This window comes from Trachurus trachurus, assembly GCF_905171665.1.
Source record: "Trachurus trachurus genome assembly, chromosome: 10".
In the NCBI taxonomy this organism is placed as follows: domain Eukaryota; kingdom Metazoa; phylum Chordata; class Actinopteri; order Carangiformes; family Carangidae; genus Trachurus; species Trachurus trachurus.
The window spans coordinates 1,082,899-1,099,575 of record NC_139894.1 but is presented as its reverse complement, the minus strand read 5'-3'; the positions used below and the strand labels follow the sequence as shown (position 1 = coordinate 1,099,575).

Sequence of the window (16,677 nt, the reverse complement as noted above, 5' to 3'; positions counted from 1 at the left end):
CAGAGATCATCTCCATGGCAACAACATGACTGACAGGTGTGTGTTGTTGGACGCCCCGCCCACCTACCTGTCGGTCAGACGGTTTATAGAGACACACCTGTGGAGATGAAGCAGGTCCGATGGACACTGACCGTTACCTAGTGACCGTTACCTAGTGACCGTTACCTAGTGACCAGGCGATGGTTACTGGGTGACCGTTACCTAGTGACCAGGCGAGGAGGTTTTGCTGTGACCTCTGTGACCTTTGACCTCTGTGTTGTGACAGGAAGAAGAAGAAGAGAACGGACACACGTCACCGTGAGCCAACACCTGCACAGGTAACCATGGTTACCCTCGTCACTACCCGGCAGACCGGCCGCCATCTTGGACCGCTGCCTACGGCAACTCCACTGGGACAAACTTCATCAGGGCGCCGCCCGAAGTCTGATTAAAGTTCTGTACATTTAAAATACGGTGAAAATGATTTATTTTTTTAAAGTGACAGTCTGTTTAACTGACGTGTTGTAGCCTAGCAACCGCGGACGTCCGTCACCAGGCAGCCGTGTTGTGGTAGTTGTGATTGTTTGTGGTTGTCATGGTGATGAGGCCGGCGAGAACAGACCAGAGTAAACACTAAAAGTTTCTACCTCTGTTCCTGTTTTCTGAGCATCAAGATCCAAACCACCACAACCAGCCCTCAGTTACATCACTAAGAAAGTTTTTTATTTTATTTTTAAATAAAAAGAAAAAGCGTCACAGGGCAGTGATCCTGAGTCAGTTACACTAAGTTTGTCCAAGTGGAGTTGCCGTACGTAGCTGTTACAGATCGGGCAGCGACCGGTTCAGATCATCAGAACCTTCTTCTCTCTCCAGTCGCAGTCCAGCGCTTCAAGTCTGAGGAGGAAACCTGTTGGACCCTCAACCACCGGTCCAACGCAGTCCGGTCCGACCCGGTCCGGTCCGATCCGACCCGGTCCAACGCAGTCCGGTCCAACGCAGTCCGGTCCGATCCAGTCCGGTACGATCCGGTCCAGTTCGATCCGGTCCGGTCCGACCCAGTCTGGTCCGACCCGGTCCAGTCCAATCCAGTCCGGTCCAAGCCAGTCTGGTCCGACCCGGTCCGGTCCGACCCAGTCCGGTCTGATCCAGTCTGGTCCGACCCGGTCCGGTCCGATCCGGTCCGGTCCGACGCTGTCCGGTCCTCCCAGTAAGAAGAGAGCGACTGGTCCGTTCTCCAAGTGGACTCAGTTTCTCAGTTCTGCCCGTGAGGAGCAGGAGGGGGCGGGGCTTCCAGTGAGTGGCGCCGCCTCTCCATCCAATCAGCTGAGCCGGCCACGCCCCCTTCCTACCTCTCCGTCCAATCAGGTGATCCGGCCACGCCCCCCACTTCCTGGTTCCTCCCTGTTCGAGACTGGAGAGGAGTTCAGCTTCGAGGACTTGAACCAGTGAGACGTAAAACTGGCACCAGAAGAACCAGAACCAGGAAGCTGTGGAGCTCTGTAGTCCAGTCATTTTAAGCTGGTTTTGTATCCTCAACATGTCCTGAGTGAGGGAAAAAAGCCCTGAAGAATCGCATTTGGGGAAAGTTTAGAAAAAGACCCAAACATATCCCATTTATACGCCTGTTAATTATTTTTCTCACGTGAATAGGGTAACATTTTTAACCTTTAGATATCTCCATGAAAATTACTGAGTTGATTTACTTACATTAAGACAAACAAAAAATATATTACAAGTTTTTTGAAATTCTTTGTTAACATGAGAAAATTTGCTAATTTTGATATATTTGGGTCTTTTTCTAAACTTTCTCCTAATGAGATTCTTCTGGGCTTTTGTTCCCTCACTCAGGACATGTTGAGGATACAAAACCAGTTGAGTTTGCTTCTGTTGCAGTTTGTTCACCCTTTTTCATAAAATGACTGGACTACAGGTTCTGGTTCTGGTTCAGGTTCTTGACAAAACCGACTCATCTGCTGACTTTTTGTTTTAAGGATATCGAGTTCTCGTGTGAAAATGTTCAATATGTGAATAACTGGAGGAAATAAAGAATAAAACTATAACGTTGATTGATTAATAAATGTAACGTTTATCAGCATGGAGAATATAAAACCCGATGTTTCTAAAGTTTTATAAGTTATATTTCAATGTGTGGCTCATTTTTTGTGAGAGTGGGATCTAATATCACACCCAGGTATTGATTGATAAGTTTTATCAGCATGGAGACGATACATAATCAATTAACTGATCGAGTTCAGCTCAAAGAAACAAGTCAAATGTTTCACCTTTGTATTTGCTTTATTTTAGAGCAGATGATCAATACCAACCAATAATGATGAATATCAACCAATAATGATAAATATTAACCAATAATGATCAATACCAACCAATACTGATTAACAACCAAACCAGTTTAATAAAGTTTAGGAGATTAGAAACATAAAGAAAGACAAACTAATCAATGAGTTTACTGAGTATTGATTGATTGGTTAAAGAAAGACAGTATAAAGTATGCGAGTACAGGCGATGACGTCATCAGGGCTAGGCGATGGCGATGGCGTCGTCATGGCTGCGGGGGCGGGGCGATGGCGTCGTCATGGCTGCGGGGGGCGGGGCTGCTTGCTGTTGTACTGGATGGCGTCGAGGGCCGAGCCGATGTCGAAGTTCTTGGCCTGAAGCAGCCGAGTCAACCACCCCCCCTCGTCAGTGAAGCCCATAGACAACATGAGGGCCAGGGACTCCACCAGGCGGGGGTCGGCCTCTGGGGGGGGGGGGGGGGATAATTCATTAATAATTAATAATACAGAGGTTAAAGGGATAGTTCACCCGAAATGTCCCTCATTATCTCCTCCCCCTCATGTGGACTAAGGGCTGGGAGAAGTTTCAGAGTCCTCCGTGGCTTCTCTGAGTTACAGGGGGTCTCGGCGTAGCAGTGCATGTCCATATGACGGTTTCAAATGGATACCAACTGTCTTCGTAACAAAAAGACACACCAAGAAACATCCAGATACCTCCATGCTGCTCGTATGTAATGTCCCTCTTGTATTGAAGCCCCGACATGAGAAATTGTCCCAAAAAAAATTAAATAAGTCTATATTTCAAGCTTGTTTTGTAGCGGAAGCTTCTCGAAGCTCCTCTTCCCAGTTCGTCAAATTTGACGAACCAGGAAGAGGAGCTTCGAGAAGCTTCCGCTATTTGGATGTTTTTTGGTGTGTCTTTTTGTTATGAAGACAGTTGGTATCCATTTGCAACCATTATATGGACATGCACTGCTACGCCGAGACCCCCTGTAACTCAGAGAAGCCACCGAGGACTCTGAAACTTCTGCCAGCCCTTAGTCCACATGAGGGGGAGGAGAAATTTCAATTTTGGGTGAACTATTTTTTTTTTCGTGTCTTGCCTCACTCCCGAGTCCATGACCAGCAGATAGACACCATCCTTTCAACTGTGCGTGCAGTAACAAGGGAGATAGAGCCGTATCGCCGTAATTCAAACTCAGGCTAACACTACCCATACACTTCCAGTGTTTGAGCTAAGCTAATTAGCGACTTTAGGTGGAGGCAGGCTAACACTACCCATACACTTCCAGTGTTTGAGCTAAGCTAATTAGTGACTTTATGTGGAGGCAGGCTAACACTACCCATACACTTCCAGTGTTTGAGCTAAGCTAATTAGCGACTTTAGGTGGAGGCAGGCTAACACTACCCATACACTTCCAGTGTTTGAGCTAAGCTAATTAGCGACTTTAGGTGGAGGCAGGCTAACACTACCCATACACTTCCAGTGTTTGAGCTAAGCTAATTAGCGACTTTAGGTGGAGGCAGGCTAACACTACCCATACACTTCCAGTGTTTGAGCTAAGCTAATTAGCGACTTTAGGTGGAGGCAGGCTAACACTACCCATACACTTCCAGTGTTTGAGCTAAGCTAATTAGCGACTTTATGTGGAGGCAGGCTAACACTACCCATACACTTCCAGTGTTTGAGCTAAGCTAATTAGTGACTTTATGTGGAGGCAGGCTAACACTACCTATACACTTCCAGTGTTTGAGCTAAGCTAATTAGTGACTTTATGTGGAGGCAGGCTAACACTACCTATACACTTCCAGTGTTTGAGCTAAGCTAATTAGCGACTTTAGGTGGAGGCAGGCTAACACAACCTATACACTTCCAGCGTTTGAGCTAAGCTAATTAGCGACTTTAGGTGGGAGGCAGGCTAACACTACCCATACACTTCCAGTGTTTGAGCTAAGCTAATTAGCGACTTTAGGTGGAGGCAGGCTAACACAACCTATACACTTCCAGCGTTTGAGCTAAGCTAATTAGCGACTTTAGGTGGGAGGCAGGCTAACACTACCCATACACTTCCAGTGTTTGAGCTAAGCTAATTAGTGACTTTAGGTGGAGGCAGGCTAACACTACCTATACACTTCCAGTGTTTGAGCTAAGCTAATTAGTGACTTTAGGTGGAGGCAGGCTAACACTACCTATACACTTCCAGTGTTTGAGCTAAGCTAATTATACGACTTTAGGTAGGAGGCAGGCTAACACTACCTATACACTTCCAGTGTTTGAGCTAAGCTAATTAGTGACTTTAGGTGGAGGCAGGCTAACACTACCTATACACTTCCAGTGTTTGAGCTAAGCTAATTAGCGACTTTAGGTGGAGGCAGGCTAACACTACCTATACACTTCCAGTGTTTGAGCTAAGCTAATTAGCGACTTTAGGTGGAGGCAGGCTAACACTACCCATACACTTCCAGTGTTTGAGCTAAGCTAATTAGTGACTTTAGGTGGAGGCAGGCTAACACTACCCATACACTTCCAGTGTTTGAGCTAAGCTAATTACGGCGATACGGCTCTATCTCCCTTGTTACTGCACGCACAGTGGAAAGGATGGTGTCTATCTGCTGGTCATGGACTCGGGAGTGAGGCAAGGCATGTAAAAAAAAAAAAATGTTGGCGTATCCCTTTAAACGTAATTTCAGCACTTCAGTGACAGGGGGGTTCTACAGGGTCGTGGTCTTACCTTGGGGCAGGTGCGGGTACAGAGCCGCCTCCCTCAGACCTGTCGGCCCCGTCTGTTCTCCTGATGGTGGGGGGCCCTGGTCCTGGTCCTGGTCCCGGTCCTGGTCCTGGTCCTGATCCTGGTCCCGGTCCCGGTCCCGGTCTCCCAGCTGGAGGGACTGCAGCTCGCCGGTGGAGGGGTCGACCTCTTTGGAGCTCAGGTGAGTCCACTCCTCGTCAGTGTCTCCGTTCACCTGTCGACAGAATCCAGTTGGTCCCGGTTCAGACCAGAAGCCGTAGAAACAGAGAGTTGTGCGCCGCACGACCACGTGATTCATCATGTAGCTCAACTCGCTGCTGTCAACGTATTTAAAGGGATAGTTCAACATTTTGTCAAATTGGCCCATTGCCATAATCCCTATAGTCATAGCAGTAGGTTCGTTACCTTTAATTGTCGGTGCAAGCTGTTTTTAGAACGGCGGAGCAGAGTCGTGAGCTGCTCAGAGCTACGCTACGGAGGCTCATTATGGGATTTCTTGGTTTCCCTCATCAAACTCATCAAATACACAATCCAACAACTCCACAACGCTCTGGTGGACAAGTTGTGAGCTGCACATTCACCACGCTATGAGATAATAACACAACGTTACCACACAGAGTTGTTGTAGAGGGAAATTCATGCAAAACCACTGATGCACGTTGCCTTCAGGGACAGTTTTTCATCAAGCAGTCTCTGTATTTTTGATGAGGGAAACCAGGAAATCCCATAATGAACCTCCGTAGCGTAGCTCTGAGCAGCTCACGGCTCTGCTCCGCCGTTCTAAAAATATCTTGCTTCTTGCTTAAAGGTAACGAACCTACTGCTATGACTATAGGGGTTATGGCAATGGGCCAATTTGACAAAATGTTGAACTATCCCTTTAATTGCTTGTCAGCTTCAGCTACCATAGCTACCGGACAGCGTCAGCCGTTACCGTGGTAACTACGTATTGAGATCATAGTTTAGAACCCGAATCAAAATGTTTTGAAAAGTTTCATGTGTAATTTTGTCACGTTTTGTAACGGTTCTTAAAGGGATACTTCACCCCAAACTGAATTATCGATTTTGGGTGAAGTATCCCTTTAAGTGTTGTCGTCCATGATGTCATGTTTATGTTTATGACGCGTATTAAACAACTTCCTGGCGAGCTATTGGTCGCCCCATGACGCCAAGTCTACGGTGTCGCGACTCTCTCTTTCTACAGGTCTGGTTCAGACTAGAGCTCTGGAATAAGAGAGTAACGACAAAGCCTCATGCGCCCCCTAGTGGCAGCGCCCAGAAAACCCATTCACTCCAATGTATGTGTGTTGCCCACTTGCTGGTAAACTGATGAAAACGGCCGTGTTTTTGTTTTTAGGTGTCTTGGTCATATCAGATTATACTTATAATTAGTTTATTACAAAATGTAGATTGAAACATTCATGTAGACAACTGTTTGTTTTCCTCTCCTATGTGTTAATGTTTATCTGTAAAGGATCCTCAATGATGCTATTAACGTGGGTGATCTATAAATGTCCTTAAATTATTGAAAACACCACACTTGAGTCAGTTACCTGAGGTGATGAGCTGACCTTCGACCCCTCCCCCGCTCCGCCCCCGTCCCCGTCCGTCTCCATGGCGCCCTCGGCCCCCCCGCTCTGACTCTGACCGGGGGGCGTGACCTTCGTCCTCTGACCCTCGTGCTCCACGTCGATGTCCACGTCGATACCTGCACAATGAGATGACGTCACTTCCTGTTTGAGGCCAGTCGTCGCGGCGACCAATCAGAAGAGACTTGTCGTTCACGGTGACATCACTCACCTAGCGGGCTCAACATGGCCGCCACGCCCTCACCGATGTTCTTCAGGAAGTCCACGTTGGCCTGAGAGGCTGCGGACAGAGGTCAGAGGTCACGGGTGAGGTCACGAGGTCATTAAAGGTCATTAAAGGGATAGTTCACCCAAAATTGAAATTTCACTCATTATCTCCTCCTCCCCCTCATGTGGACTAAGGGCTGGGAGAAGTTTCAGAGTCCTCCGTGGCTTCTCTGAGTTACAGGGGGTCTCGGCGTAGCAGTGCATGTCCATATAAAGGTTGCAAATGGATACCAACTGTCTTCATAACAAAAAGACACCAAAAAACATCCAGATGCTCCATGCTGCTCGTATGTAATGTCCCTCTTGTATTGAAGCCCCGACATGAGAAACTGTTCCAGAAAAAATTAAATAAGTCTATATTTCAAGCTTGTTTTGTAGCGGAAGCTTCTCGAAGCTCCTCTTCCCGGTTCATCCAAATCGCCGGCATCAGTAATCGGACTGCGGGAAGAGGAGCTTCGAGAAGCTTCCGCTACAAAACAAGCTTGAGATATAGACTTATTTAATTTTCAATACAAGACGGACATTACATACGAGCAGCATGGAGGTATTTGGATGTTTTTTGGTGTGTCTTTTTGTTACGAAGACAGTTGGTATCCATTAGCAACCGTCATATGGACATGCACTGCTACGCCGAGACCCCCTGTAACTCAGAGAAGCCACGGAGGACTCTGAAACTTCTCCCAGCCCTTAGTCCACATGAGGGGGAGGAGATCATGAGAAAAAATTTGAATTTTGGGTGAACTGTCCCTTTAAAGGTCACAGCTCCAAAAATGGGGGGGGGGGGACAAAAACAAAAAACAACTGGTTTATACCAGGTGTGTTCATCATATGTTGTACACGCTCTTCAGTAAGGCTGAGGTTTATGTGGAGCAGTAAAATCGTCCTCTACTTTCGAAAGTGACAAATTGTTCTGTGTAGTTTTGAAAATACTCAGTACGCCACTGTTAGACTTTGTTCTTTACATTTACCTCCTTTAACAAGTGTAATGGATGTTTCATATGTGTACTGTACCTTGCATTGAATAAAAAAAATTAGAAAATTAAAAAAAAGGTCACAGCTCCGCCCACTGACCAGACTCGGCTGCAGGTCTGGAGGGTCCAGCCTGGTCCTGGTCCTGCTCCTGGCTCGTGTCCTTCCCCTGCTCCTTGTTCTGGTTCTGGTTCTGGTTCTGGTCTCCTGGGAAACACCTGAACCTCTTCATCCACTTCCCGCGAGGAAACCACTGCTGATGGAGCACACACACACACACCTGATGTCACAGTGATGTCACAGTGATGTCACAGTGATGTCACAGTGCTTCTCCAATGCTTCCTCCCATCATCTGGTGGTTAGGCTTTTATTTTGAAAGGAGGAGTGGAGCGTAGGAGTTGAGGCCCTTTCACACCGCGGACGTAACGAAGAAAAGACCCAAAACTCAACGATCGTTGTCCGATACGATCACTAGGGATGGGAACCGAAATTCGGTACTTTTTTGGTACCGACCGAATTCCCACCAAAGTACCGAGTATTGATTCACATAAAGTCAATCGGTACCACATTTCGGTACCTGAACGCACCTTCGTCGTGAGTCAGCAAGAGGGAGTGCAGTCTGCATGAGCCCCGCACACTCACGCACCCCTCCTCTCTCTCTCTGAAATGAGAGGCGGTAGAAGCGGCAGCACCAGCCCGTCGTTTTAAATCACTACCTGAAAAACAGCCGTCCGTCATTTAACAATGAAGAACGGACTGTTGTGATAATCCGTACCGAAGCGGTCCGGTCCCGAGTCCCGAGTCCCGCTTCTCATCACAGCGGCGCCGTTCAAGTCCTCGTCACGTAATGAGAGCACATCTATGATCTAAACATCTAAACATCTAAACATCTAAACATCTAAACGAGGATGAAGTCTCCCCCTCTCCTCGTCAAAACGTGAAGTCCACATGTTGCAGAGTTTGCAGCAGTTTCAGTTGTTTTTTTAGAGCTTTCTGAGGCTGTAGGAGTCTCTCCATGTTTCTCCTTTTCCCACAGTATAAACGGACATTTTTTCAGACAAGTCGATAGTCTCATAAACTTTTTTTTTTAATTGAATGACTATTCCATTATATGAAAATCATTGCCCATCCCTAAAACATAAAATACTCTTAAAGCCTGAGGAGTTGTGATGTTGTTAAGAGGTAAATATTAAAATTTTAGACATTTTTATTTTTTATTTTTTTAAATTACCACACACACAAAAAGTACCGAAAACAGGTACCGATTGGTACCGGTATCGGTTCCCAGGTACCGAGTATCGATACCGTATCGATTCAAATGCGAAAGGTACCCATCCCTAGCGATCGCTGTCCGATACAATCGCGGCCGGTTTTAAAGGACTTGTGATGAAAACCAGAGTTTGATAAACAAATACTGATATGCATATTATTCACAAGACAAAGCCCTTTAGTGTGTGATGTCACAGGTTTCCCATGATGCCTCTCACCTGCAGCGGGTGCCAGATGGGCAGCAGCGCGTGCTCCGTGTGCTTCCCCTGCGCCTGGCAGGCGGAGCACAGGTCGTAGTTGGGACACACCGAGCACTTGAAGCGCGTTCCCACCACCCGCCCCTCGCAGCCGTCACAGGTGACGTTGGGGTGCAGGGCCGGGGGCGGGGCCAGGTGAGGGGGCGGGGCCACGTGGGGCGCTCCGGGGGCAGGGGGAGGGGGGGCGAAGGTGAAGGGGGGGAAGGCGTGGAGAGGGAAGTCCCGGCGGTGCTCCTTCTTCTCTGGAGGGTTGAAGCAGAAACAGTTTAAAGCTGATCACTATTATTGATTATCAATAATATTCACACGTCTTTCAGAAGTTAATTCAAGGTTTTACATTAATGTAATCCACCACTTTCAGGAGAATGACGCTGGGTGTCGCCATGACAACGCTCCATCCCACCGTTGCTGTGTTGTTGATAGCATAGACTGTAGGGGTGGGCAAAAATATCGATATGGCAATATATCGCGATACGTTATACCGCGATACGATATCGATATTCATTATTTCAATATTTACGTGTGTCGCGGAAGTATTATTATTTTTTCAAAAAAAAAAAAAATTCAAAAAAAAAAATTTTTTTTCAATTTTTTTTTCAAATAATAAATCATGTTTCAGACCTAAATCCAATTGAAATATGTTGTTGTAACTTGCACTTGTATAAAATGGGGGCGGCGCTGTCTTATAATGTTACAGAAAATGATTTTTAAATACCATGAATGGAAAATTACATAAAACAAGTTGCTACTGACTTTTCAGTATCATAAAGCACTGTCTTGGTTTACATAAGACATGTTATTAATGTTCATGCACTTTAATGTCTCCAGCTGTACAGTGTTTATTCATTTGTACATTGTACAAAGTTTTGGAATAAATGCATGAGACTTTTTCCTTTTTATGTTTTTTTTTTCATTCACATATATCGTGATATATCGTTGATGAAATTTCTTGCAATATATCGAATATCGCAGATATCGTGTATCGTGATATTATCATTATCGTGGGCCAAATATCGCCACAGTATCGAATCGTGAGTTACCCATATCGTCCCACCCCTAATAGACTGGTTGATAGACATCGGCCGTGATGACTTTATTTATAATCATCACCTCATTTTAATGAGAACAATATGGACGAGGTTTTAGCTTTATGTCACATTTTCACGTCACTATATCACCGTTGTGACTACTCTGATGTTTATGAAGTCTATAAAACCAATTGTTGAACAAACATTTTAGATTAGCTGGGCTAACCGTTAGCTGTTAGCCGTTAGCAGTGTCAATAAACAATAACTCAATAAACGGTCCATGAAAAACATATTTTCTCCAGCGGATATCTGAGTTCCAACATGACTGAGCTAACTGGAGTAGTTTCATGTCGTGTCCCACAACGGGAGGGTTTTAACAGCTGACGTCCTGCTGTTAGCTTAGCTACCGCCGTTAGCTGTCAGCAGCAGCAAAACTAACAACTACGATAACCATGACTAATTACAAAAACGTGCACACAGAAATAGTAATGTTTGTTCAATAGTTCGTTTTATAGACTTAAAGCAGATATCAGTGGAATGTTTTTGTTAATATAAGTCCTAAATAGTCCTATTTTCCGTCAGCAATCACTTACATGAAGTATTTCAGCCTAAACACGAGTCTCTCCGTCACTCTGCTCTGCTGTAACCCGAGGAGAAAATTTTCCTTGTGGGATACAAGTGTTATCCAATGAGGAGAGAGAACGGCATGAAGGGCTGTGTGTGCAGCCAAGGGATGCGCGTGAATGTGGTGACGTAGCACGAGGACCAATTGATGCCTGACAAGGGCGGGGGCTGCTAACTCATGGTGCGTTCAAAGAAACTCGTACTTTGTGTTTTTCCTTCCTGTGAAGTCATACCAGTTCGATCTGGTACGAGTTCACGGGTCGGAAGTTACGAGTGGCCGTTATAGGGAACTTTCACAGACAACAGGATGGTAAAAACACGAGCTACGGGTTACCTGGAACGCTACCAAGTCGTAGTTGTGACTTGAAGCTGTAACTTACGGTTTCAAAAGCCTGCCTTGAACGCAGCATTAGCCGAAACGGCCGTGAAGCTGATATCTGCTTTAACAAACATCAGATTTAGTCAAAACGGTTTTGGCAGCCCGGAGCCCCCACATTTGGTACCTACACCGGTGGCTAACGCTACCAGTTAGCCGCTAACGCTAGAATGCTACTAAAACCGACTTTCATTGTGGTGTGACGCAATGGATCATGGGAAAATTAAGTGGTGGATAAAACATATTTAATATTTCATTTCATATTAAAGGGAAACTTCAGGTTTTTGAAGTGAAATATCTGCAGTTTTTTTTACAGTATCAACTGAAAACAGCAGTTTATCTGGAGCCAACACCTGAACGCCTCGGTGGGCGGGGCATGTCCAGGTGGGCGGGGCATGTCCAGGTGGGCGGGGCATGTCCCATGTGGGCGGGGCATGCCCAGGTGGGCGGGGCATGTCCCATGTGGGCGGGGCATGCCCATGTGGGCGGGGCATGTCCCATGTGGGCGGGGCATGTCCCAGGTGGGCGGGGCATGTCCATGTGGGCGGGGCATGTCCCAGGTGGGCGGGGCATGTCCATGTGGGCGGGGCATGTGCTCACCTTTGACGAAGAGGCGGAAGGTGTCGTCCTTCACACAGGCCAAACCCATCATCAGCTCATCATCGGAGGAGAAGGCCACCAGGTCTCCATCTTCATCTGAAACCATCGTCATCATGACATCATCATCATCATCATCATCATCATCATCATCATCGTTATGACATCACAGCTTCAAGTCACCAGTTACAAGTTTGTAGCTGTCCAGGCAAGTTACGAGTCACGACCGGGAACTGGGAGTAGCTACATCGATCTAGTCGTACGAGTTCACAGGAGGGAAGTTACGAGTTTGACTGTACGTTCTGACGGGTAACCATAGCAACAGGTCGGAAAAATACGAGTTACGGGTTGTTAATTCACCTTCACAGGTTTTCACTCATCACATCTAATAAAAAAAAACTGACGTCAAAAGGTTCGTTGTCAGATTATTATTATAATAACATAATAACAAGGGGGCAGTTGTGGGTCTGAGAAGTGAAGTCACTTCCACGTTCAACAAACTGCAATCCCCTCTTCTTCCTCTGGGGGCTGGTGTCAGAAAGCAGCATTCTCCATAGACCCCCATGTTAAAATCACCCACTTTACATCCTCAATAAACATGTTAAAAGCCTGGTGTCACAACGTTTTCTGGTCTCAACCGATAGTTTCTACCCCCACACACACTCTGAGGGGGTTTAACTCTACCGTTTTACTGTTATTAGGTTAAAATTCTGGCCAATTAGGGCGCAGAAACGTTGAGTGACAGGTCCGAGCAGCTCCGTGGACAGCTGCTTCGAGGCCAGTGGGCGGGTTCTCGGCCGGCCAATCCAACATGGCGCTGTTCAGGCCGCCATGTTGGAGTCACAAAAACGACTCCACAAAACCAATGGGTGACGTCACGGACGCTACGTCCATTCTTTTTACAGTCTATGCATAATAACATATTATTATAAACAACATAGATTATAAAGTTTATAATATATGTTGTTATTATAATAATATGTTATTGTTATGTTATTATGTAACATAATAACTAGGGCTGTCAAACGATTAATTCTTCTAATCGCGATTAATTGCATTTTTCCCATAGTTAACTCGCAATTAATCTCTATTAAAAATATTATATATGGCGCTTTGTACATTCAACACTCCAAAGTGTTGAAAGTCCAACCCTAATAATAACAACATAACAATAACATTATAATAACAACAATCATCAGTTCTGTCTCCACAGCAACGTATCAGCTTCATCCATCAACATTGATCCAAGTGACAGGAAGTGACGTCATCACTTCAGAGTTCAGACGGCTACGTCCGCGTGACTTGGTTTTCATCAACATCTGGGGCCACGTGACTTGATCACAGCTGTATTTACTGCTGTTTGAACTCGATTAACCCCCCCCCCCCACACACACACACACACACACACACACACGGTCACGTCAGGTATGTGGGTAGACAGGTATCACACCTGAACCGGTTGCGACCAGCTGGTCCAGGTGAAGGCAGACAGACAGGCTACAGGTGAGCTCCATAGACACAGACAGGTACATAACATACTGATACTATACATACAGGTCTATGTGCAGCTGATCACCTGCACCTTCGGATGAGTTTATGAGAATAAAATAATAACTAATCTAAATCATGATCCACGTCACCATGGCGGCGGTGACGTCACGGCCCCCTCACCCCCTCACCTCACCTCACCTCACCCACCTCACCCCCTCACCTCACCTCACCCCCCCCTCACCTCCCCTCACCCCCTCACCCCCTCCCCCCCTCACCCACCTCGGTAGTACAGGTTGAAGCCGCCCCCCCCCCCCCCCCCCCTCACCCACCTCGGTAGTACAGGTTGAAGCCGCCCCCCCCCCCCCCCCCCCCACCCACCTCGGTAGTACAGGTTGAAGCCGCCCCCCCCCCCCCCCCCCCCCCCCCCCCCCGGTAGTACAGGTTGATGCAGCCCCCCCCCCCCCCCCCCCCTCACCCACCTCGGTAGTACAGGTTGAAGCCGCCCCCCCCCCCCCTCACCCACCTCGGTAGTACAGGTTGAAGCCGCCCCCCCCCCCCCTCACCCACCTCGGTAGTACAGGTTGAAGCCGCCCCCCCCCCCCCCTCACCCACCTCGGTAGTACAGGTTGAAGCCGCCGCTGCGCAGGTTGCTGAACACCGCGGCGGTTTTCTTGCTCAGGTACTCGAAGCTGCAGGACACGTCCTGGTCCACCGCGAACCTGCGGATCTCCTTCACCGCCTCCTCCTTCCCCAGCAGGTAGGCCTTCACCGTCACCGACATCCCGCTGCTGCTGCTGCTGTACTCGAACCTGAACCGAGCCGAACCGAACCAGACTGTGATGAACCAGACTGCTGCTCTGCTGCTTTCCTTCTTTGGCCGCTGCTGTCGCTCCGTGTGGCCGCTCACAGTGCACCAAGACCCGGGTAAAGAAAACTAAAACTCTCCCTGAGACTCCGGAGAAACTTTGTGACGCAGCGTTAAAACCTCTCGGCTGACTTTATTATATATGTGTGTGTGTGTGTGTGTGTGTGTTTACTTCCGCGACACACGTAAATCCCGTCACGGCTTTTCTATTGGTCCAGCTGCTCAGTTCAGTCTTTTAGTCTCCGCCCAGCTGGAAAAATGAGGATGCTTTTTTTTTTTTTTCTTATTAATTAGATTTTACTGTTTATAGCTCAATTTCACATTCACAAATGTAAATTCACAAGCAAAAAAACCCAAACTTCACTGTGTTTATGAAAGAAATGGAACAATTTCCCCCTCACAGAACAAAACTCTGAGTGTGTGCTGTACCTTTAAGGTATTTACGTAATCTGATTACTTATTCTCGCACCTCTTTATTTTATTACTATTTATTTACTTTTATTGCTGCTAATATTATTTTTATTTCTCTCTCTCTCTCCTTTTTTTTCCCTTCACCTCATCTCTTTGTTAATGTTTTGTTCTCTCTCGGTGTTGTGTTGATGTTGGTTTACACCAGCAACAACCTATTGTATTGTATGGTATTTGCATTTGTGTATGTGCTGGTCACTTTCAATAAAGTTTTTTGAAAGAAAAAAAAAAGAAAAAAGTTTAGTCTCCGCCCAGTCGACCAATGAATGATGACAGGCGGAGGAATGACTCAGCTACTTTCCAATGAGGGGATTCCCAGTGAGTCAGCGCGGACCAATCAGACTGGACCTGTGTGCAAAGTTCACAGACTGAACAAAAAGATAAATAAAAATAAACCAGAGTCACTGTCATGAGACAAGATGGCGGACTGGTTCCCTGCTGTCATGGTGAAGCAGTTACATTCATAACATAGCAGCCTATATATATATGCAGGGCCGTTGTATAGAGGAGAAAGGTGGTGATAACTCTAGGGGCCCAGCGCCCAGTGGGGCCCATAAAAAACCCCAGTAGTCTAATCTTTGTATGACTGATTTATTCTGCGTAAGACCCTGACTAATACTCATAGTACACTGTAAAAACTCAACATCTTTCCAAGAATATTTGTCTTATTTCTTGTCAAAATGTCTCATTTCTAGTCAAAACTAATCTCTTTCCACTTAAAATAAGACTCATCACCTAAAAATTAACTTGTTTTTATCATTTTCACTTAAATTCACAATAAATAGAAAAATCTGCCTGTGAAAGTAAGTTTTTTGTGCTTGTAATAAGGAAGAAAAACTTGCTCCACTATCAGATTTTTTCTACTTATTTCAAGTGAAAATCTGCTTGAAAGAAGTAAAAAGTGTCTAAAAACAAGCTACTTTTAATATGATGAGTCTTATTTTAAGTAGAATGAGATTTGTTTTGACTAGAAATAAGACAAATATTCTTGCTAAGATACTTGAGTTTTTGCAGTGTAATGCTGCATTAGCATCAAAACAAAGAAGGCTAAATAAAAAACGATAATACATACGTAGTCTAAGAAAAAAAAGGAAAAGTCAGGGGGAGGGGCCCACTTTAGTATTCTTTAAGGGGGCCCAGAATTCATAGCAACGGCCCTGTCTATAATGTCAATTGATCAATGCATCGATCAATCAGAAACAAATCAGAAGGAGCGGAGAATTGTAACTTTTCTTACCAGACTGAAATCAATAATCAGATGTCAGTTGATCATTAGTGTCAGATCATCCAGGTCTGTGTTTTATTTTGAAGGGAACTGCTTTTCACCTGAGCATGTTCAGTAATTATATTATTGATTAAAGTATTGATCATATTCTATATTTTAGTGAATTCTCATCTCTGCTCTTCTTCTTTTGAATTTCATTGGTTCATTCACTTTATCATTGATCTTCTACACGTCGTCACCCTGAATCAGCTGTTCCTCAACACCTCATTCACACAGTTATGAAACTTCTTCTCATCTGTTTCTAGAAGTTGCTCAGGTGTTCCATCATGACATCACTCCTCAGCCAATCAGCAGCAGAGTTTGTGTCACGTGACAGTGAGTCATCATCAGTCTTGTGATGAGCTGAAAGGCTCAAGTGAGTCAGAGTCACAAGACCAGTTAGAGGCTAGACCACAGTGAAGGTAATAATACCACAATAATGATACAGCAATAATAATACAGTATGAGTACTAATACTGCAATAATACTCAAGTATGAGTACTAATACTGCAATAATACTAAAGTATGAGTACTAATACTGCAGTAATACTCGTGTGAACGCCAACATTACATCAGTACCTACATAAACC

The 16,677-nt window shown here is 45.8% G+C and overlaps 1 protein-coding gene across 2 annotated transcripts; it reads right to left on the bottom strand.

Moving 5' to 3' along the window:
- Positions 1-2,309: 2,309 nt before the first annotated feature.
- sqstm1 (sequestosome 1) lies at positions 2,310-14,468 on the bottom strand. 2 transcript variants are annotated; one of them, XM_083980416.1, is made up of 8 exons: positions 14,103-14,468; positions 12,003-12,098; positions 9,336-9,616; positions 7,951-8,104; positions 6,824-6,892; positions 6,577-6,731; positions 5,006-5,237; positions 2,310-2,737 (listed from the first exon to the last, which is right to left on the bottom strand). In XM_083980416.1, exons 1-8 carry the CDS (start codon positions 14,269-14,271, stop codon positions 2,571-2,573), a joined length of 1,323 nt encoding a protein of 440 aa, XP_083836542.1. In that variant the 5' UTR covers positions 14,272-14,468; the 3' UTR covers positions 2,310-2,570. The 2 variants fall into 2 exon arrangements, with proteins under 2 accessions (XP_083836542.1, XP_083836543.1); XM_083980417.1 differs by having other exon boundaries at positions 7,951-8,101.
- Between the last annotated feature and the right edge of the window lie 2,209 nt (positions 14,469-16,677).

Coding starts and splice junctions, on each gene's coding strand:
- sqstm1 (XM_083980416.1), bottom strand. CDS start 14,271: ATGTCGGTGACGGTGAAGGCCTACCTGCTGGGGAAGGAGGAGGCGGTG. Junction 6,893..7,950: donor CAGACCTGCAGCCGAGTCTG/GTCAGTGGGCGG, acceptor CTCTGTCCGCAG/CCTCTCAGGCCAACGTGGAC. Junction 5,238..6,576: donor AGGTCAGCTCATCACCTCAG/GTAACTGACTCA, acceptor TTCTGTCGACAG/GTGAACGGAGACACTGACGA.